Source organism: Anguilla rostrata, chromosome 5, assembly GCF_018555375.3.
Source record: "Anguilla rostrata isolate EN2019 chromosome 5, ASM1855537v3, whole genome shotgun sequence".
Classification (NCBI taxonomy): Eukaryota; Metazoa; Chordata; class Actinopteri; order Anguilliformes; family Anguillidae; genus Anguilla; species Anguilla rostrata.
In genome coordinates, this window is record NC_057937.1 from 34,917,322 (window position 1) to 34,941,451 (window position 24,130).

At 44.6% G+C, this 24,130-nt stretch overlaps 1 protein-coding gene across 2 annotated transcripts in view; it reads left to right on the forward strand.

Annotated features, from left to right (window-relative positions):
* The window catches only part of LOC135255125 (zinc finger protein 469), a 209,904-nt gene extending 186,048 nt beyond the window's left edge, over window positions 1–23,856 (forward strand). For both annotated transcript variants that reach the window (XM_064335890.1, XM_064335891.1), the window contains one exon: window positions 10,002–23,856. In XM_064335890.1, coding sequence (XP_064191960.1) covers window positions 10,163–22,741 — 12,579 coding nt within the window. In that variant the 5' untranslated portion in view covers window positions 10,002–10,162 and the 3' untranslated portion in view covers window positions 22,742–23,856. The remainder of the gene's footprint in view (window positions 1–10,001) is intronic.
* The last annotated feature ends 274 nt before the right edge of the window (window positions 23,857–24,130 follow it).

A 24,130-nucleotide genomic window follows, 5' to 3' on the forward strand; every position in this document is an offset into this window, starting at 1 on the left:
GGTTACCAATATGGAAGCGAAGTCGCAACTCCAATGGTTGGAAAAAAAACATGTCTGGAAGAAAAAAATAAGAACAACTTGGGCGAGAGAGGGGGGGTGGGGGTGCTTCTGGAATTACACACTATACCCCCACCCCCACCTAGCTTATTCTCCCACTTCCCCCTGCCTCCCCCACTGTGCCATGCTAACCACACATTTTTCGGGAGAGGGAAAACAAGCCTTCTATGTTGCGAAGTGCTGCATTTGGATCACCCAGCCAAGATCCTAAGTGACATCCTGAAATATGACATCTGCCCAGCCCCCTCCTGCAACCTCTCATAAATTTGACGAAATTAAATAAGAATTGAGGAAATGAAAAGTATTAAACTTTTTTTTGCTTTGCTTTTTAAATTTGCCAACTCAAAAGATAGAGGCTTTGGCAAACTACTTGGAAGTTTCTAAAATGAATTGAATTCAAACCAATAGCCAGTGGCTGTTTTCCCCACTCCATGTCTCACTGGGCGAGAGATAATGTTTATTGGAGGGGAGGCACCTGGTTGGACAAGCACAACTTTGCCTTGCCTCTACAGACTGACATTGGCTGAGGCCAGACTCCAACCTGCAGCCACAAAAAAAGAAAAAGAAGAAAAACATAGAACAAAAATTAAATTTGTACATTAGGATTTCTTTTGTCCTTTTTTGATGTGGTTGAATGTATTTCATTATCTCTTGCCCTGTAGTCCACCGTGTGGTCTCTTTCAATGGAGGCCTTTGGAAATGGAGGCTCATTGTTTAAGTATTTGATGCTTTTCCCTATCTGGGTCTTAGCTGGGCAGTGCTGTGCTACGCTGTGTCAGAGAGGTTCACTGTGTTTGTGTTGTGCTGTGTTCACTGTGCACTAGCACTATTCTGCAGTCAAGCTCTGCTTTGTCAGGTGTGGTGGGAGATGTGAGCTATTTCAGGTGTGGTTTGAAATGTGTTTTTCTCAAGTCTGGTCGAGGTTGTGTCTGTGACTGTGGAGCGCTGCACCTGGATTGGCCGTTGTGACAGTAATGAACCTATAAGAACCTTGACCTTATTTACTCCCTGCAGAGCTCAGCGCCTGCAGGGCTTCTTCCCTGCAGGGGCATCCTGGGAGATCGGGGGCGGGGCTCTCCCTCCCTCACCACCTGCTTAACTCTGATTTATGAACGCAAATCTGGCAACGGGAACCCATTCGGGGTCCGGGGGGGGGGGACCTTCCCCAACTCGGGGTGTGACCAGCTTGACACAATACTGAATGTGCCTTTGGCTGTGAAAAACCAGTTTTCCTGGCCCATTTACAGTAATGGAGGTGTGAACATATTTATCTTGCCTGATGATCCCCCCTCCCCCTCCCCTCACCCTCCAGGAGAAACGGCAGTATTGTTTAAATCTTTAATGACTGGCTTCCTTAATATGGGGGGTTCAGCGCACCCGTTCCGCACAGTCCAGGGCGCTGAGGTAGACTCCAGCTGAAAAACCAGTGGCTCGCTCCCGCCTTCCCCTGTTTAGTCTGTTAACATAGACAGTCACTCTCTGTGTTTCAGCAAATTACAGCTTTGAAAGCTAGCACCTTCACAGAGACTCCAAAAGTTATTACCCTTCTGAAAAGAAAGCAAAAAAGTAAAAACACAGAATGAGAAGATCAGTGTAATACTGTGAAAACTGCTACACGCACACATTTGAGGGATTCCACAGACATCATATGACCAATTCATAATGTACTTGGAGGCGAGACGGTGTGGTGCCGTCTGAAGAGAGGCCAACTCAGGCCATACAGGAGTTCCCTGCCATGGTACCCTCAGAGCTATGATCCCTTCTCCATCTGTTACCCTCTCTGCTTTCTACCTGTCTGAATAAAGCCAAACAATATGGAGGGGGTGAAGTATTTGCCCTCTTTTGAAAAAATAAATAAAGTAATGAACTCCTGGCAATATATTACTGGCAAGGCTTTGAGGTATGGTAGGATGGTTGGAGGAAGGAGTTCAGGCTCATTGGTTTGTTGGTTGTTTTGTTGATCACATGAAGGAACGCAAAGTATTTGGTCCAGCGCTCCACTCCGGTCCTCCTTGGCAGAAGCACCATAATGACATCTATGAGGTGGATTATGTGAGCCCAGTTTGTGTCTGAGTACACACTCCTAATTGCTTTCTCATATGCTGCTGAATTCAGCAGAGATGTTTGAGCAATGGGCTTCCAAGCGTTAGTCTCTTTCCCTTCCTGTTAAGGCCCCCACATTCTGCACAGACGTTTATTGAAGGGGAATGTTTTGTTTGCGTCCTTAAGTGCAATCATATAGGCATGTGTTACCTGAAATCTTTCAAGGGAAGCAATTTTCGCCATAATGGAAAACCACTACTTCCAAAAAAAACCAAAGGAAAGTATGAAGATTCAACTATGCCTGGGAGGAAAAAGAATGGACTTTCAAAATAAAAATAATCAGAAAAATAAGGGCAAAAAATGGTTTCATGCATGAGATGTGGAAAACTCATCTCATTGACTTGACTGCTTAGCAGTACATGCTTATTGCATTCTCATGGGAAGAACACTTGCAAAGCAATGATGACAGTGACAAAGATAAATGAAAAATAGTCAGGTTTGGCCATTTTAACTTAAGCATGACAGTGGATCACTGGGTGCCATTTAAATGAATAATCTTTTCATCCTTACTTTTAAACAAAAATGTGAATAGCAAAACTGAACAACAAGGAGTGATATCTACTAGTAGAATCACAAGCTGGTGCCCAATCTGCAAGGGGGTATAGCAAGCACGTCATTTTAAATAAATACCTTATACAACAATAAAAGATAAACCAATGATTTTTGCAAAAACTAAATTTTCTACTAAAACTCAGAGAAAAATCATTACTCAAGGAGAGGGAGAACATTCCTGCAGAGAAATATCCTGCAACCATATCCTTAAAAGTCTAAACTCAAACTTCTAATTTCTGGTACTCTAAAAGCTCTCGGCAATATGCAAACTCTAAGCCCAAACCTTTGATGCTCTCAAATCCGAACCCAAAACTGCTTACTCTGCAAACTCTAATCCAAAACTCTCCATACTCTCTGTAAACTCTTAACTCCACATTCCCTAAAAACGATAGACCCAAAACACTGCTCACTCTATAAACTCTAAACACAAATCTCTGGATCCTTAACAAACTCATAACCAACACTGTACTCTCAAAAAAAAAATCAACTCAAACTTGAGGCATTCACAAATCACAACCTCCACCTTCAGGAAATCCCATTGGCAGTGTGTACTCAGAAATCATTACAGAGGATGAGTTGAGCGGTTTTCTCCGAGCGAGTGTGCTAGTGAATGCAGCAATAGGCATTTCGTTTCCTCCGTCCTCTGCAAGCTTTCACGGTCTGTTTGCACGTTTCCATCGCATGTGGTGTCTCCTCAGAAAAGAGATCAGGGGGCGTCGCACGAAGCTAGAGTTTTTGTGGTATGCCACTTTAGCATGAACATCTTGGATTTTACCATTTCAGCTCTTTTATCAAATTATTTCCATAGATGGCTTCTTTTTGGCGACACAGTTGTTGCCAGGCTCAACCAGTTCAATCAATGAATAAATTCATTTCTGGTTTCAGGTTCCTGGCCAACGTGGTCAAACTAAGCCTACTTCTGATTTTTGTAGATGGCTTCCAAAATGTAAGAGGTTTAGTAAGAGGCCCTTTCTCTTTATGAAGTCAAGTATTGTTTATCCATAAACGATGCCACTTTTCTAAAGTGAATGTTTATTTGAAACAAATCTTTTCATCTTTTATTTGTTTACTGACTTTTGTTTGGAAGGAGATTTGGAACAATCAGACAGTGTTTATATTTCTCCCACACTTCTGTTTCTTCTCGCGTCCTCCTAAAAACACATACATGCATGCTTGCATGTATGCTGACTTTAGTGGTTGTCTGTGTGCTTGTGTACTCCTACTTTAGTGCAAGTGTATGTATGTGTGTGTGTGTGCGTGCGTGCATGTGCACGTGCATTCTCACCATAAGTACTGAGGGATAATTTATTCTAGTCCATGGTTTGAAATACCACAGCTGCTGATTGTGGAAAGCACAGTTTGACTGCATAACTCTAAACACATAGTGACATTGTGTGGAAGTGCAAAAATACTCCATCCCACAGTGCTCTCAGTTCTTATCCACACAACCCTGCCCCCACAAAACACACATACGAACCGCACGCACTCTCCAAAATGATTCATATTTTCATTATACATAAAAGTGAATTATTTTACAAAGAACTGAGCCCTATTTTAATTGTCATATTTGGAAAGTATTCTACTTGAATGATGATTCAGGGGAATTTCTAAATTACAAATTCATTTCCAAAAAAACAAGTGCTATAAATATTCAGTTTTCATTACTTTGTAAACCCTCCCTTTGCATGGATAAAATGACCGAGTCATTTTCTGTAATGTTTCATGCTAAAATAATGTGTGGATCTTCCATGCAGAATCTTCCAATGTTCTTCCAGTCAACCAGGCTGCATCTGTGGATTGACCTCTTCAGTTCAAACCACAAACTTTTTTTATCAAGTTCAAGTCTGGTAGCTGAGATAGTAAGTTTATGCAAATGTAAACAGGACATTTGTGGTCTTTTAATCTTTTCTTAGTTGATTCTGAGGTAATCTTGCGATTGTTGTTCTGATACTTGCTGGAGTTCTTGGTTGTATTGACCTTAACAAAAGCCCTCATGACTACTTTTTCTATGACTTCTTTGCCTTTCTTCACAGTGATGGAGTTTACTTGTGTGTTACCTCATTTATACACCCCAGTGAAACAGGAAGCTAGGGTATGTCATAATACAGTTCCCTAAGACTGAGTTTAACTTAAAAATAGAATATGAGTGCAGATTCATTTTTGTTGGATTTTATTTAAATAAATTAGGTTTATGAGCAAGTGTGGCATCTTCTTGGAAAAAAAATATCTTGATAAAAATAAATGTGTATTGTTTATTTTATGCAGCCTTCTTTGATCATCGTCGTGTGATTAGGGTGTGATTAATCTTGGAGGGTATATAATCGCTGCACACTGAAGCATTCCATCCACCCAGTTTGGAGTGATGGATTGATGTGTGAGGAGGGGGTGAGAATTAGCTGGTGATCCTGCTGGGGTGTCTGTGGTTTTGGTGCATGCAGAATATGTGCATAAGAACTAGGAACATCCTGAACTGGTTTGGGAGGTGGGGGGGTGTATTTCCACTGGCCCTGACTTAGCTGACTTGCAAAACAGACTTTTGTTGATTTTTTTCTTAAATTATATAGAACGCTTTTGATATAAAGTCCAGTAATCACATCATTTCCAGTAAAACAAAGTTACACACATAATCCAAATCTTCACATGCAATCCAGCGCTTCAGGTAATCCAAAACTTCACATGCAGTCCAACGTGTCACGTAATCCAAAACTCCACATGCAATCCAACGTGTCACATGTGATCCAAGACTTCACATGCTCAATTGGACGTTGTGTTTACTCTCAACAAGACATTTTTTCCTTCTTTAATTTTCTCCTTGCTCCCACATCAAGTTTCGAACGGCTGGCAGATAGAAATTACGAAGTTTTTCTGTTTCCAGATCACACGCTCAGATTCTGCTGTGGTGTCTAAGCTTTTCCAGTTGCCATCAGTTTTTTAGCCGCAAAAAATCCTCAATATCCCTCTGCGCTGAAAGTTGAACCCCAAACCCCCGCCCCTCATGCAGAGTTAAACCCTTCCCCAAACCCGACACGAACGGAGGATTAAACCCTTCCCCGCTCCCAACACTAACAGAGTTAACCACCCGGTCACACACATGCACACGTCTAACACTAACAGAATGAAAGCCTTTGCCACGCCCAACCTCGGCTGAGCCAAAACACCATCAGACAAAAAAAAAAATGAACAAAGCAAGTGCTCCAAGAGAAAGATGGGGAAGCCATCTTTAGCAGCGAGGCAAAGTTCAGGCAGACGACAGCGTAGGGATGAATGATTCACTGGGCCTTAAGGGCTGACAGGTTGGACTCCAGTGTGACTTCTGTGAGGGGCCTGCGATCCCTCCAGAGGGCTCTTTGTTGTTGTGGGATGCGAGCGGGGTGTCCTCCCTCCGCGGGACGTCCCGGCAAACACAGGGACATGATGTATGGCCCTCGCCTGTTGACTGTCCGTCCGGCTGGCCGGGCCCTGACTGGGGCCGCGCCGCGTCCCGCCACGGGGGCCGCTTGCGCGCGGGAAGCCGGAGACACTCGGGCTTTGAGAGCCCTGGAGCTCGTGAGGGGATGCGAATTTTCACAGCAAAGCCCCAAACCTGGCTCCGGCGCACTTTCCCTAACCGCCCGGAGCTGGGCTCCGTAAATACCACGGACAAGTCGGGACGGAGGCCGGCGAATACCACCGAGAGGTTGCGGACGGGGAAACGGGGGGTTAGGGTTAGGGGGTAGAGGTTTAGGTTCGTCCACGTTAAGCGGGCCTTAAGTGACCTTCCTTGTCCTGCTCTCTCTTTAAAATGGAAAAAGCGTTACATTTCAGGCTCTTTTATTTTCACCTCTCTCACTCCTCTTGTCGGTCACTGAAAGAGAGAGAGCTTTAGGAACCCGTTGGACTTCAACAGAATACATCCTCAGGCAAATCTCACCCACCTGGTCACAGTAAAGGCAGCATCTGTGTGGACTTAATTTGTCACGGTGGACTCTGACTATGCCTGAACAAACTTTGCCAATTGACTCTAGTCATAGTGGTCTCTGGCACTGCCTGAACAAACTTCAATAATGGCACCAAGTTACAGTGGGCACTAGTTATGCCTGAATAAACTTCACTTCAGTGATGGACCCAAGTCTCTTGTTGGCTCTGACTAAGCATCAGTGATTTATGAAGCAGAGAGAGGATGGTGGTGAGAGTGCCAACTAGGTGGGGTTTCTGTCCATAAGAACTACAGAATTGTCCAGAGGAAGTTGGATTCTGTTTTGAATGAGAATCAGTGACATTTTTTCCAACACTGGTTACAAGTGAGCTATTTTGCTTTCAGACTAAATAAGTCATAAAAAAATTCAATTCATCTATAATGCCCAGGTGGTCAAGTAAATATTCTGATGGAAATCCAAATATAACAAAAGTCCGTTTTGTGAATAATCACTTTATATGACACTAGCACCATACTGCATGGTGCTTCCTTGTGTATTTATGAAGTAGTATTAATATTATTTCGGAAGTTAACTTACCAGAGTGAATGACACAAATAAAGTTGTTCATGCTGTCATAATTTTAGACATGACTAATGAAAAACTAGGTATTTATCTGGCTAGAAAGCTAGCTTTTCAACTAGCTTTCAAGATGACTATGTTACTAAACAGTGCAGGTTGAGTATTCATTTAAATATTCACGCACTAAGGTTGTTTGGTCTCAACGCATGTCCAGTAAGTTCCCAGAATACATTCTAGGTAAAACTTGTAGACACCATTCTCCCTTGATTTGGAATCACTTACATCTTTGACTTGAGTCATAGGAGGCTCTGACAATGCCTAAACAAGCTTAAGGTCACTGACCCAGGTCATAGTGGTCTCTGATAATGCCTGAACAAACTGCATTTGGATCTGAGATACAGTGACCCAGCCTTTGCCTGTGCATATTGCACCCCCCAACCCCCCTACCCACCCCCCATCCCTCAGAGAGCTGAGTTGTGCAGCTGTTTGACTGGAGCGTCTCATTCATTGTCTGCCATAGATCCTTCATTTTCTTTCCTCTGTACCTGTGCAAACATCAAGGAAGAATGTAAATTTGCAAACCTTAATCCACAGCTATTATAGGCTAAGATAATGACAGATAACCTGAGCCTTTATAGAGGGATATAAAGTAATTTAATGCTGCCTTACTCCCGGCTTTTTATATAATCATTATGTTGTGCGTTAGCTAAATGGGCGAAACCTCTGGTCCTGCCCACGAGAGTGTACCCATACCAGTTCCCTGCTCAGTTACATTTTACAGTTACAGTTTAGTCCTTTGGCAGATGCCTTTAGTCAAAGCATCCTACTGAAGTACATTTCACATAATGATCAAACGCCATTAAAATCTAGAGATGGGCACACTTATAGTCGCATAAGTGCCACCATCAAGGTGCTCGCTTCAAGACCTGAGACAAACGGAGCCACACCCATTCTGTCTGCCCACTTTAATCAGAGCCTTGCATAGAAGAGTTTAAATGTACTGGATGAGAAGCTTTTGAGGGGGGGCAGGGTGTGGCCATGCCATGTGACCTGGGTGGGTCATCAAGTGCAGTTGGAGCCTAACTGTGAGCTTTTACTTTAGAGAAGGAGCAACTGAACTTGCTCCTGTCAGACTGCCTATCAAACTGACTATAGGCGCAAAAATAATTGTACATTTGTGTGTGTGTGTGAGTGAGTGTGTGTGTGCGTGTCTGACTGTAAATGAAGAGAACTTGGGTTTCAGTGGGAAGGTGCAGTGGGTGAATTTCCAGGTGCAAGTGTTAATGTGCACACCCGGGGCTTCTGTAATGACCTCTCCATCGTTAAGCTGGCCCACACCATGTGCTTTAACTCCCGCACCTTTAAACCATTCTGCAGGTGCCGTGTTTATGTCAACTCGTTAAAAACCTTAAAACCTCAATATTTTTGACAATCTCAACGCCCTTCCAGGGCCAGTGATTTCTTGAAGGCTCACAACTTTGAAATAAGCCAGTAGAGAAGAGATAGCATTAGATTATGAGGAATTAAATGCATCATCAGACATTTGTTTCATATTTTACTCCATATTATGTGCATTTGGATCTGGTAAAAAAAGGGGAATAAACAGCATTGCATTCATTTACCAGTACATTGTTCTACCCATTTGTTACCAGTATCATGAGTACAAAATTGGTTTGTAAATTCAGTATTCTACAACATTCTCTGCATTATGTTTAACTTAAGCACAATCCTTAAAAAGAATTGTCTGTCCAGCGCCTTTATATCTACAAGAGTCCATTGTTGTAGTGGTCATTTTATAACTTTTTCATGCATTTTGCCACCACTTTGGAATGCCCAATCGACAATCCAGGGGAGCACAGACAAGCGTGCACTTCCATCCACTGTTTATTATCCACCGCAGGTCTGGTTCACACAGACATGCGTCAGAGGAAGACATTTCGTAGCCAGCTAGGCAGGCAAGTCTGGCAGGTGCTGGATCAACCAGTAGGGTTTGCTGGTGTGAGATCATCTCAGCCATGTGAAATCCTTTCTTCCTTGCAGGGCTGCTAGCCACAGTAAGCACTGGCATGGTTTGGATTCCATACCAGACTGTGGGACCCATCCATATTCACAAACAGTGCCTTAACAGGATGACCCATCCAGCAGCCTCAGTTTATAGCCCTTTTTTAAAATTAGGGTTAATTAATATTCTAATTAATGAATGAAAACATAATTCATGTAGTTATTAATGAATAAAACTTATGAAGCTGTAGAAGAGGGATATAACAGACCTGAACACAGATTTATACCTACATCAACTGTCCTGTACCACCACATATGATTAAACAAGCTTTTAAATCAATAAGATAATACTGTTTTAATGTGCAATTTTCTGTTACTTAAGTGCTTCATAATATTAAAATGCATATTCAGAAATGTATTTTGATTGATTTGGACTAATGCTACCCTGGAAAAAGTGAGACAACTGACAAATTCCAGGCACAGAGTTATTTTCCCCTCAAAACCAGATGTGTGCTCCATATATGCTGCAGCACTGCCCCCTCCTGGAAATGAAAGGAATTGTGTGTTTTGATTCCCATCATCCCCTGCAGCAGCCTCCTAATCTTTCTTGCAGATAGCTGGCCAGCTTGTTTTCCCTGCTTTTGGGCCAAATCTTTAGTTGGATTTGTATGTCCCATATCATATTTCGTCCTAAGAGCAACAAAGTGAGATGACTTATAACACAATTAACTGAAACTGCAGTGTATTTTCAAATTGTTTGTATTTTAAATGCCTGTAGTTGACCGCATTCTCTTGTTTCTTCCTCTGCTGTAGGACTGGCCCATGCTAAAGAGCAGCACGCAGAGCAGTGATGCGTGGAGCAGCGACGGCAGCACAGAGATCGGCTCTTTCTATGCTGCGCAGTCTGCCGGGAGCTTGTTGATTGGGAGACGCGAGGGCAATGCCTCTGGGTGCCGCTGCGGCCCCCCAGGGACATGGGCAGCACTGCTAAGGAGACGCCTGCCCGCCGCGCCCACACCATGACGGGAGAGACTCAGCATGCGCGCGCCGTTAAAGAATCGGACAATGTTTCTAAGCAGCAGGAGGCGGGGGCCTTGCCAGAGCGGTTCGGCGCGGAGCTAAAGCAGGAGTCCGCCGGGCAGTACAAGACTGGGTGTCCGGAGCCACGGGCCCTCAGCAGAACAAAGGAGTGCACGCAGCGCGAGGCCGTGATACGGCCCCAGCAGGCCGGCAAAATCGACTTCAAGTCCCTGCAGAACAGGCCCAAGTTCACCAGCGACAGGACATGGCACAGTAGCAAGGGAAGCCCCCAGTCCCCAAGTGGGAAAAGCAGAACCCGGGACAAGAGCAAGAGGTCCGGGAAGGCCGAGCGCGGTAACCCCCAGCAGCTATACAGGCTGAGCATCAGTAACCCCCGGGCCAACCCCACCATCGGGATCGCTTACCCGCAGCAGAAATTCACGCCGCCCAAGAAGCTGGAGGCCGGCCGTGGCCCCATCTCGGGCAGCTACAGATTCCACGTGCCCAGCATTCCTGAGCGTGAAGCAGAGCTACAGCAGGAAGAGCTCAGCTACAACCGTTGTTTCCAGGAGGCGTCTTCAAACATTACCTCCACAAACTATACCTCACAGGCAGACAGCAGCGCGGGGGGCACCCCAGCACACCAGCACCCGCCCCCCCCACAACAGCAGCCCAGCCTGAGGGACAACAATAACTCACAGCCCGGTAGCCAACTGCTCTTCCCAGAGTTCCCCGTAAACAGGGCTGTGTCTTGGCAGTCTCCTGATAAATCCTTCAGTGGTGCTAACTACGGAGCTTCCTCACAGAAGCTACCAATTTTTTCAGAAGGAGATAAAGTGAATGCTACCCTTGTGCCTTTGCAATTTCAGTATGGGTATCCTTCACTGCAGGATGCTGAGGTTGACCCCTTCCCTTGTGACCAGAATAACCGTCCCCAGGACTATTTAGACATTGCCTTGGCAACAGCCCAGGTGACTCACAGTTCCTTTACCTTTCACACCTCAGGAGAAGGGCAGGAAGACACACAAACTGACAGCCAGTTCAGTAACAAGCAACCTGAGGGGAGATCATCTTATGCCCAGCTTTCTCAGCATGCACAGTACCTGCAGTCTCAACACGAGACACAATCTTCCTTGCATTGCCACAAAGGCAGGAGCAAGCACCACACCAACAGTGAAAATTCTGTCCCTGGCTTGCACAAAATAGATCAGGGCAAGGACACTGTGCCAGACAACCCAGGCTCTTTCAACCAAGTTGATGGTGAAGGTGCAACCCCCATTTCAGTGGAGAAACAGAGCTGTCCTCCTAGTATTGAAAGCACTGCCAGTCAGAGGATACTCACCCAAGGAAACCCTCACCATGCACGGAATATTGCACAAGGCCAAAGCCCCCAAATACTGTCTCCAAGCAAAGCGTACAGCAGCTCTTCGGGCAACACCATGCACGTGGGATCAGTGCCTTTGGAGGAAAGTATCCCAGGAGGCAGCAGTAAAACTCACAGCAGGCTACTGGAGACTTGGGATGGAGCCAATAAGACCTTTTCTTCAATGGACCAGAACTCTGCACTTTACTCCAATCTAAATAACAAGTGTCAGTTTCAGTGCCAGCCAACAAGTGAGCAAAGACAGCCTTCATCCAACAGCAGAATGGCATGGCAACAGATACAGCTGACCTCAGCCATACCTAAGCAGAACAGAATTCAGCTTTCTAGACAGCTGAGCAATCAGAAGCCCACTTTCCCAATAGGGGCCATGGATTGGCAGGAGAGTAAAAAAACACATAAAAACAGACCCCTAAACAGCTTCCATAACAAAATACCCAATGAGGCTTTCACCAGTCGAAGACCTGAGAGCATCAAGGAGCACAACAACACCATTTCCACTTTTCCTTTTGAACATAGAGTGGACTCTGTCAGTTCTACAGTGTGTGACACCAGGAACAAGCCTGTGTACTTTGGGGTGAATCAGTCACTACCATATTCGAAAACAAACAGCCATGGCCCATCACAGGGTCCACCAGTGGGTTTGATGACAACAGCCTCTTATGATTCTCCACTGCCTTCTCCTCTCCAGAATCCTGCCTCCACCAGCCCCTGCTCCTCTGTCTCCCCTGCCTCCCATAGCCCTGTAGATATCAGCCCCGAAGACAGCCAGGTGCTTATGGCTGGGCCACCCCCTCCCTTATACCACCAGAATCAAGAAAAGACACTGATGCCCTTAGATCACCTCAACTCTAACCTTCACCATTTCCACACTGATCTCTCGAGGACATTCTCGAACCCACCCGAAAGACCCAAGGAAGATATGTTGAGTTACATGCACAATAACAAATGCTCAAATCCTAACATGGATGGTGGCAAGAGTTACCTGAACAGCTATGAAGTAGAACATCCCCCTCCCCCATACTCAGCACATCAACTGCTTGCCACCTCATTAGCTGCTGCCAACCTTGACCAGTTGGATGTGCTTCTGACATGCAAGCAATGTGATCAGAACTTCAACAACCTGGTCTCTTTCCTGGACCACAAGCAGTATTGTGGACAGCACATGTTAAATCAGAACAATATGTCTAAAATTGTGCCAAAAATGGAGGAGCACAGAAAGTACCAGACAGACTGCACAAAGGCATCTTCATCTGGGATGGGTTTTCCCCTATCCAGGTGCCCATCTGATCCTCACCTGTCTCTGCTAGGGTTGAGTAAGAATGGAGAATTAATGCCTGACTCTGAGACTAAAGGAGACATTAAGGATGAACCTTTGAAGCTCAACTTTTTTAGTGGGACTAACACTCTTCCTGTTACTCTTCCTGAATTGGATATGGATGATGCAAAACTAGATAGCCTCATTACAGAGGCCTTAAATGGATTAGGATACCAGTCAGATAATGCAGAAATTGACAGCAGTTTCATAGATGCTTTTGTAGATGATGATCTCACCACTAGCCTAAATATGAAAACTAAAGACTGTGTGATGGTTAATAGCAGAAGCAAGCATGAAACCACCACTGATCAGAGATCTCAGACACAAGGGAAAAATCTGTTTGACTCAGACAGGGACAGCATGAGCGCTGAAACTAAACACACACTAAACTTCCCTGAAAAGACTCATCAGGACTTCAAACAAGAGGATAAAGTTAACTCCAAAGAGGTGACCCCACATAAAAAATCAAGAAGTGTTTCATCTGAGAAATCCACTGAAGAAAAAGAGTGGACAAAAGAAGGAATAAAGACCACAGACAAGACTGGAGAAAAAAACAAAATAGATTCAAGGTTTCTATTGTCCAGAAAGTTCTCAGAGAGGTGCAAACTCAAAAGTTTCCAGGAGCGCTCCTCATTAATCATGCCTTCCCTTTCCCATTCCTCATCCGCTAACTGGAGCTTGGCAGCACCTAGAGCCACGGTGAAGGAGGGGAAGCGGAGGAAGGCTGGAGGGGGGACCTGGAGCAAAGAACTAATTCACAAAATAGTGCAGCAAAAGAATAAACCTCACAAGCTCAATGTAAAGGGAACCAAGAACCTGCAGTTCTCTCTGGTGACAGAGAGGCTTACCCCTGCAGCACAGAGCCCAAAGTTTGGAGAATATGACTATGTGTCTGATTCAGATGAGGAGTCAGAGCCTCTGAGGTTAGCTAGCCGTGGGAGACTGGGCCATGCTGGCCGATGCAAGTATACATACTCAAAGGAGTACAAAGGGAAGTACACTTACTCAAAGGAGAAAGGGAGAGACTGGACTGACAAAGGAGGATCTGTCTTGTGGAAGCACCTATCAAAGGACAGTGGTGTGGAAAAGGTGGCAGAGCAAATTTCTCCATCCCCAGCGAAAGAAAGCTCAAACCAAAGGATGAGGAGGAGGAGCAGCAGGTCCTCCAGCAGCAGTGAGCTCAGTGAACCCGCCAGTGTCTCCAGTGAGAGCATTACCAGCCCCAAGACCGCTGATCGCACAGATTCAGAGAGTGAGCGAGCACTTGCAATGAGGAGAATGAGCTCCAATAACATGCCACTCTCTGATTCTTTTGAACCAGACAATTGTAAAAAGTCACTGCATGATACGCCCAAAGAGCCTACCACACCTCCCACCCCTACGACCCCGACTGCACTTTCGTCTCATCCATTCTCCAAGAACACCAAGAAATATGGCTCTGCTAAATTTCTCCTCTCCCATGACAAGGGTCCTTTACCCAGATCCAGAATTCTAAGTTTGAGAGACAGAGGTTCAGAAAACACAGCCGAGCTCTCAAAGACCAGTGGTTTCCAAAGCCATGGAGAGGACCACAGCACAGAGCAGGAAAGGGAGAAGGAGCATAGTGCTGAAATAAGCATGACAGAAAGGGCTGAAGAACCTTCACCTATCAAGAAAAGTGACAGAATGGGCAATAGCTCTTTCACGGGAACACCAGTTACTTTCCAAACAACTGGAGGTCATTGCAAATTCATGGTGGCTGATGTAAAGAGCCCAGACTCTAAAAACAGCATTAAAAATGAAAAATGTGGCATCCCAACACAGGACAAATCAGTATATAAAAGAAATGAACATGGCAAGCTATCAAATTACAGTGTAGCTTTACAGCAAAGTTCAGAAATTCCAGCTATTCCTGCGTTTGAGACGATTGGTGATAATGTCTACACCAGCAAAGAAGAAATACATATTGACTGTGATATACTGCCTAACTCTTCTCAACAATGCACTGTCCATGTTGAAGAGGCGTGTCTTTGTCCACTGGACATGCAACGCCCTGCAATACAGGCCAAAGAAGATCTTGTTTCATACACTATAGAACCAGATCAGAGCCTAATTAAATCACCCCTCTCATTTGACACATCATCAATGTTTGGCGACCTCACTGTAGGAGGGTTTGAAAACAGCCTGTACACAGATGTATCAAAAGATAGTTTTAACTCTTTCATTACCAGAAATGACAAACGGGAGCTGTTTGAGTCATCCTCCCCTCATCTGGGTTTAAAGGACTGGGATCTCATAGCTGATGTTCCTCCTATGCTACCAGAGGAGATTTCTCACTTCAAAGATCTCTCCGAAAAAGCAATGACCAAAAAACCTAACTCAAACCATATTCACTTGCCCTTGCCGGACAAAATGATGGAGGACAACAGCAGCTTCATTAGTGGACTCTCTGAGGATGAGCTGGAGATCAAGAGGATCGTGACAGAACTGGAAACCCAGCTACAGATAGCCAAGCTCAACAGCCCTCTGTTGCTTCCAAACAATCATCCTAAACAACTGATCAAAAGTAACCTCTCTCCTTTGCCACTAGACAATACGGGGAATGAACAGAGCAATATGCATGTGGGTGATAATGAGGAGGCCAGGGGATTATCAGCTCCCAACCCCACACAAGATCTAAATTTGTCTTTATGGTCAAGTCCATCCCATTTGGGATTACTGGAGGCACAGCAGGATCTTCATACACCAGTCCATGATGATCATAGCTCTCTAGAACATCCCTCCACAAAGGAGGACCCCATACCAACCGAATCACAAGCACCAAATGAACTGCAGCTACAGGAAATGAAGGGCACTGATGAAATAAAGAACCTTGCAGCAGACTGTCTGAAGTCTGAAGAAATATTAGAAAACGAAATGTACACAGAAAACCTTATGAAAAGCCTGGAAGTGATTTCAGATTCAATATTCAACAAAGGATCTTTGACAGCTGAAATACAGACATCCAACTCCTCCCAATTTCTAAAGCAAGACCAGCCATGCAAAGAATGTCCAGATGCCAGAAAGCAGCAAAGCAAAAATCAGGGGAGTCCCAGTGCAGATGAAGAGAGCCAGAAACCTGAGGAGCACAACGCACTGGTTTTTCCAGGAGAGAATGCTGAGTGTTCAGCAAAGACAAGAAGTGACCTTTCACCCAAAACCAGTGAGTCAGAAATAAAAATAACAACATGTGAACCTGAGAGCAAAATGTGTGTCCCAGTCAATGAGAATGTCATTGGTGTCAACAAAAGCTTAAACAAAAATGACAAAGATTTACTGCTTGATAAGTCACATATCATTGAAGAAAAAATACAAAATGATGAAAGTCTCTTGCCTGAGACAACTGAGAACTGTCACATGACAGAAGAGGATGGGGATGTCCTAAGAGACAAAGAACATCCTTTACAACCACCAGAACTTTTTCTATCGAGTACAGTCCAGTCAAATGATAAAGAGCTTGTAATGGCTTCATATCCCACAATCCTGTCTGCTGATCAATCTTCAATTGTTTCTGACAAATCGAAGGAGGATGACCCACCCCTGCTCAGTTTGGAAGAGTTTCACCCTGCAGAGGAGAATTTTAAAGAACCAAGCAACTCTGATTCGTCTGAGAAGTCTGCAGTTTGTGAAGTGCCCAATAAAGGAAGAGCAGAGGATTTTAAAAAGAAGAAGAGCCCTGCATGTTGGGATCTGCTGCAATCAAGTGAGACTGAGGACGTCCAGTCAACAGCAATTAATGAGGAAGCACACCAAGCCACTCTCTTTAAGTGCAGCACTCCTGATAACGCAGCTTCTGATTCAGTTGCCAAAGTCAGCCATAAGAGGACTATAAATTCATCAAACATAGTAGACCAGGAGAGCACTACAGAGACACTCTATCAAGTAAATCTGGAGAGGACCACAGAAATACCTGGCCAGGTCAACCAGGAGACGAAAACAGATATGCCCTGTCAGATTGATCAGGAAAGAACCACAAATATACCCTGCCAAGTCGACCAGGACAGGACCATGGATGTGGTCAGCCAGATTAACCATGAAGGCACCACAAGCATGCTCTGCAAGGACAACCAGGAGAGGACATTGGATACAATCCTCCAGACCAATGAGGTCGACCAGGAAAGAACCCCAGATGTGCACTGCAGCCTATTATCTACAGAGGCAGAGGCCAAAAGTAATGAAAAGTCTGATCTGATGCTTGGAGAACATGCCAGCACCCTGGAAAAAGAGCCACTAGTGCTGACTTCTCTTGAAGAGGAAACAGTAGCAGGGCCTAAATGTACACCCACACCAACACAAGTTCTCTCTGCTTTGACAATGCTTCCACTGCATGCTATGAGGCTGAACAATGCAGTGAGGGCTGAAGAGAACATCACCGGGGATATTCCTCAATCTGGGCTGTCTCCACTAAGCTCTTCACTGCCATACTCTGAGGACCACAGCCAGGTACAGCAGGACCAATCTGAACCCATGTGGGTCAAATTTGATGAGCTCTCTCCAGATTCTATGCACCATCGGCAGTCTCCCAAGAGGGATGAGCAGAACTCCAGTGAAATGCAGCTATGTGACCCACCTATATCCATCATGTCTGAGATGCCAAATGTAATGACTGCTATTCCGCACATAGACATAGTCATAAATGAAAACAAAAGCTGTGGACCTGATTCGGACAGCATCATCTCTGATACTCCTTTGATCAGTACACTTGAACCATCAAATTCCCTGTTGAAAAGCCCAAAAATTATTGAAAAAGGATTATCAGAGTCCTTGCCTGCATTGAAACAAAACCCTCTGATTTATACTGAGATTTCAGCTTCTCACCATTCTCCTCCTGTGTACAGTGCCATAACCCAAACTTTAAATAAGAACTTGGAGGAACAGGGAATATTCAAGAGAAGCCCCAAGGACAACCATGATCACTGTGAACTCATATCCGTGGCATCAATAAGTGCAGTCAGCTCAGTGGATAGATCGTCATTAGAGGTGTCATCAGGTCCAGAAACTGCTATGTGCCTTTATTCACATGATACTTCTTCGCAAAGTGAAAGCGGTGCAAAGTTATCTTGTCCTGCTGTAGCATGTTCTCAATATAAAGACAGCAGTGTCCCTTCAATCTTTGGCTTAGATCACAACATACCCCAAGATGTGCCTAATTTGGATATTTGTCATCCTCCTCTTGAAACTATTGATTACATGGATCTACACGTTGACCTCTTGAAAAAAGCAGAGGCAGAGAAACTGGGCCTGCAGTCATCCCCATCTGAGCAAAATGCCCCGTCTTGTCAGCAGGATGCATCTGGTACTCAAGAAAATCTCCATCCCCTTGTGAGGTGTGCTGAAGAGGCTTCCGGAATTCCTTCATGTCAAACTGAGCCTTTGAAAGCAGAGGAGGGACAGTGTGCATCAAACAAAACGGACACAAAGGGGAACTTTAATGACTCTAGACAAAAGAGCATGGTTCAAAAAAAGAACACCATGCAAGGAGAAATCCTGTGCGAGATATGTTTGGCATGTTTCCGTACAGTACCAGGGTTAAAAAGACACAAGGCCATGAAACATTTTATGAAGAAAAATGGAAACGCAGCAATAGAGAATCTTCAGGGGAGTGTCAGCATTTTTAAAGATGATACTGCACTCCTAGATCCACAGGTCTATTTACATACAGATTGCCCTACCTCTCTACCCTATGAGACAAATGTGCCATCATTCATGGTGAACCAGAAGGAACCTGAATTAAATGTAATCCTCGGAGGAACTGGAGCAAGTGAGACAACCAAAACAATGGTGCCAAGGGCAAAAGAAAACAAAAGAACTCTGCAACCAGTTACAAAAACTAAAAAAGGCTGCAAAGCACAGAAAAGCAGAGATACTGGTGATCAAAATGGATGTTTTGAATTTAAAAAGGGGAGGTCATCGCCTTTTTCAGACGAGCTACTCAGCATACTGAAAACAGACATTTTACAGGCTATCACCCCAGATTTTCCTGCCACGCCACATGAATCCAGCTGTTTGCCAGAAAAACAAGACAAAATTAACACCACAGAATGCCTTGAAGTGAGAGTGCCTGAAAGTTTCTCATTTAAACTGATCGACAGTGCTGGCAAAAAAGATATAATCACAGGTCATACAGAACAAAATAATGCACACAAACAAGGCCTAGCTGTTGACCCAGTTGAAGCGGAGATGGAGGAGGGAAAAGGCCTCGAGCCCAAAATGTTTGGCTGTGATAGAACAACAGGAAATACAATCTGCAGCAAGTTTGAGGAGTCTGGAGAGGATTGTGATGACCTGAAAGAAACATGTGAACAAAAGGATATTTGTTTTGAGGACAGCATCTGCAGAGAAACGCTGGCAGAAGTAGCATTTGAGGTCAAATGTGAGAAGGCCACCTGCATCACAGATAGGGTGGATCCCAAACCCTGTAGCTTTAAAGCTGCATCAGCATTCTCACCAGGACCAGACCCAGACCTGGAGGCCCTGTTGGATGATGAAAGAAGATTTTCTCAGCTATTCCCAAGAGATGAGGAAATGGTTAGGAAAAAATGTACAAAGGTTTATGGCAAGAAGAACAAAAAGCAGAATTCCGATTCCAATCTGCTTTTAGGGAAATCATGCCCTGTTGACAGCATATCCTCAGATAAGAAGGAGCAGCATGCTGAGAGCCATGATGACGAAATTCCCATTACCAAGATAAGGGACCATTGTGAGTATGAGACTATATCCATTGATGATGCTATAATGCTGGATATGTGTCACAAAAGCACTGTAAAAAATGACTGTGAGAAAATTAGCCCCACACCAGACCAGCACGAAGATGATGTGGACAGTGGGAAGCTTGGTGCAGGTCACTTCCTGTGTCTGACAGAAGATCCGATATGCAAGACGGCAACAGAGTGGAGCAGCCCTAGACACTTGACAGACAGTGTTGCAGAGAAGGATCAGTCCTCAGAGACCCCAATATTGTGCAAAACTGAAGAGCCCACCATGTCCTGCCCTCCATTGCTTTCAAACACATCAAGTCTTCATTCCAGTGAGTCTCCTGCCCAGGAAAATGCTTCTCATTTCCATGGTATTGACATCCAGAATTTAAATACTAAATTCCAGCTGCCTGAAATTCAGTTCTTGGAGGCCAGTGAAGAGGTTCCAGTGATACTGCCTATTGGTAGTGATGATATGACAATCAGCCAGAGTACAAGACCCAACAAGAGGCCTGCAGAGCGTAGGGGGAGGAGGCGAGTTGAGAGAGGCTCAAAGCCAAAGGACAAGCAGTACAAGTGCAAAGTGTGTTTCACCTGGTTCCTCACATTGGGGGAGCTCAACTTCCACAAGCTCTCTCATAACCCTTCCCCACCACCTACTTGCTACATGTGTGTCCAGCGCAAGTTCAGTTCCCGTGAGCAGTTGCGGGACCACCTGAGAGAGAAGCATGCCAAGAACAAAGCAGGAATCTGGACCTGCGGCATGTGCCTAAAGGAGATATCTGATGTGTGGATGTATAATGAGCACCTGCGTGAGCACGCCACACAGTTTGCCCGAAAGGGCCAGACGCAGAGCTCCATCCTGGGTCTGCCAGGCTGCTTCATGCAGGAGACTGCTGTGAAGAACTTCATCACCTCCATCATGCAGCACCAGTCCAACAAGGGCAGCAGAGGAGAGTCAGGAAAAATGTCATCCAAGGAGGGGGCAAAGACAACCAAAGAGAATATGGAGCAGGATTCAAAAACTTCAGAGGGGGGAGAGACTACAGCAATCAAAACCAAAGTTCATTCTGGAGGGGGAGGGAAACGGAGTACACCCATATTATCAGATATCCCTCACAAAGCAGATGCCCCCCAGAAAAATGTGGAGATGCACCCAAATTGTAAAGATCCTTCTAGAGACTGCCATCATTGTGGCAAACAGTTCCCTAAGCCCTTTAAGCTTCAGAGACACTTGGTGGTACACAGCTTGCAAAAGATTTTCCTGTGCTCCAAGTGCCCCATCTCCTATCAGGATGCAAAGGAACTGAAGGACCACCTGAAGAATGAGCATGAGGAAATTGAGGAGCCAGACTCTAAGCACACTACACTGTACACCTGTGAGCTCTGTGCTGATGTCATGCATGTTATCAAGAAGTCGTTCATCTGTAGCACCTGCAACTATACCTTCTCCAAGAAAGAACAGTTTGATCGACACATGGAAAAACATCTGTCGGGAGGGAATAAGATATTTAAGTTCAGAGGGGTTGTGAGGCCTTCCAAGCCTTCTGCTTCCACAAATGATGGAGAATTTGATCTGCCACCTGTCAAGCGACGGAAGCTCCTGAGTGACAGCTTACTGGGGAACAGCTCAGAAAACAGCACTGCCAACATGGCATCTGGACAGTTTGATCAGAGCTCTGAGCTGCTGCTCCCAAGACCAATGTCAGCCGCTACTTCAGACTTCACAGAGACTTCCAATACCCCCTCCTCTGGTTCAAAAGACACCGGAATCAAAACTGAAGACATCGCAGGGGACGTTTCTGAGATTCCGTCAGAGTTGGAACCTTCCCAGCTACAGGTGGTTTCAGAACCATTGTGTCTTGGCGAGCACTGTCCTACTTCTGAGCCGACTGCTGATGCGCAGACAAGCAAGGCCTGTGAGGGAGATGAAATACCCTTATCAGAAATCTGTGACATTAAAGAAGAGAACCATGTACACTCAGATCTGTGTCAGAAGCCATGCAATGTACTTTCCTCAGTTCTGAAAGAATGCCAGGACACTGAAGATGAGGCAGGCAGCAGTGTCACAGCATTGAGCCCTCTACCGGAAGACATAGCCTTTCCTAATACTGTAAAGGCTAAAGTGCAGGAGGTGGACCTGTCTGATTCTGCTCTGTCCATTGAAGTATCACATGTTCATCAGAATGAAAACTTGATGAAAATCTCAGATGCTTCAGATATGCTTGAAGAAGACAGTCGAGCTTGTGACTACAAAGACGCCCAGAGGAAATCACCAGAAAATGCAGTGGAACTAACAGGTGGAGATGAGCATACCGGAGAAGTGCAAGGAAATGAAACCGAAGAGAAAGAGCCAAAAGTCATGAACTATGCAGAACAACACGTAGATGGACAGGGTAAAGAAGAAGTTGTGTCTAAACTGAGTGACAACACCAACTGTGGCCCTGATGATAGCCCTAGACCTGTGGCTCGGGGGCTTGGAGTGACGCCTTCGGCAAAAAACAGTATCAAACCCACAGCCATAATCTCAGGCAGAAGTGAGGAGAAGGATTTAGTTAGACAACAGAAGAAAAGGAAAGAAATGAAGGTGACTCAGAGCTCCAAGGTCTCGTCTTCCGCAACAAGAGAGAACCAGGATGTGGATGCAAGAAACAGGAAGAGACTTAGAGTTCAGAGTCCCAGCAAGTGCATCTGGACCGGAGGCTACAGGAAAGCTGACGCTGCCAACGATTACCCTGTGCTCTCCTCTGTGAGGGATGACATGACCAGCAACAAAATTCTTTCAAAACACAAAGCAGGAGGGTTGAACCTCCAACCAAAGAGAAACTCCATTGACAGCAACCCACCAAAGAAAGTAGAGGCCACACGTCATGCAATCGGTGCTTACAAAGGGAGAAAGGGAGTTCCTGGGCGACCCTTGCATCCTCCCGTTTCAAAAACATCTGTTCCCATTGTGAATAATTCCTTTAACAAGTACAGACCCTTGTCAGGGAGACCTGTGGAATCCCACTCATATCGGACAGCAGAGTCTCAGAATAACCTCCTGACCCAACTGTTTGGCCAAAAGCTCACCAGCTTTAAGATTCCTTTAAGGAAAGACACTTCTGAAGCTCTGAACTGAGACACGTGGTTGATGTGAAACAGGAAAAAACTATTAAGGAGAACCTTGAGGCCTTGGACCAAAGAGTCATTTGTGTGTGAGGGAACACAGATGTCTCTGAGTTATTATTGTTTGCTTCTTTGTCACTTTATGTTTTGTAATCTTTTTTTCCAAAATCAATCTTTTATCATGCAAATGTGAGCGCTGAGAACAAAGACGCAAGTGTTGCTAACAGAAAAACGGAATCGCAGAGGAGTACTGTGGGTCCCACACTCCGAGGTTAACCATGACAATGCCTCAATGACTGTAGTTTCATGACAAGAAAAGGACATAAAAAAGGAATACTTGAAAATGAACTGTTTTTTTTATTTTTCAGATAGTGCATGTTAGTTTCACATTCATGAACGGTTCATGTAAGGTATTTTTAAGACTTTGTTTTTACTACAAGATGAAAAGGTATCCAAATACACATCTGGGCCATGCATCTTTTCAGTATGCTCCAGATAGCTTTTTGTCACATATCTCTTATTTTACTGTATCAAAGTGAAATCACAGTATCTTCTGTATAAACAATTCCTGGTGCTATGTTTGTATTTTTATTGTAATGTGAATACAGATGCCCCTAAACCTAAGGACCCCTTTAACCTGCAGCAGTCCCATTCATCATATGTTGTCACTGATACTCTGTTACTTCAGTGGAGTATGGAAAGAAACAGAAAGTGTGGATATGCTTTTATAGTGAGGTGTTCATTTGTTGAAGAAACATTAGAAAAACCTTTAGTATTCAAACTCAGGTGCTAACAAGGACAATTCAAGTTACTGAAATGGAGCTCCTTCCATGCACTGATATAACCACAAAGAAAACATACCTAAATACTCTGTTTCAGTCCCTCAGCTGTTTAAATATTAATATTTTATAGATAAAAATGGTGCTCTATTATCTTGTTCATTTGTATCTTATATTGTATGATATTGTAGGTAGTTGACTTCCAGTGCAATGCATAATGTGCAAAGTTTTATTTTAAAATATGCAATATAAAGAGCAAAAAGGAAAGGGACTTGCAATACCTTGTGTAAGGTATGAGTGTACCACAAGTGCCTCTTATAAAGTTGGTTATTAAAAAGCTACTATAGCATCTGTTTGGTTGTTTGTTTTCCTTCTTCTCATCACTGTACTTTACATCACTGCTGCACATGGAGCACACATGCCAACCCCAAAAGGCCTCTTCCTTCCAGGAGAATGCTAGCTGACAGATGGGTAAAGAATTATCTGCAAACTACCTGTTAGGAAACCAAGGCCAGTGCTTAGACTGGGCCTTCTCAGGACCTCCCCATGTTTTCTGTTTTTCTTCAAAACTGTCTTCATCCAATTATTTACGTTTCTATGGCTCCATGGTTTTACTCAAGCAA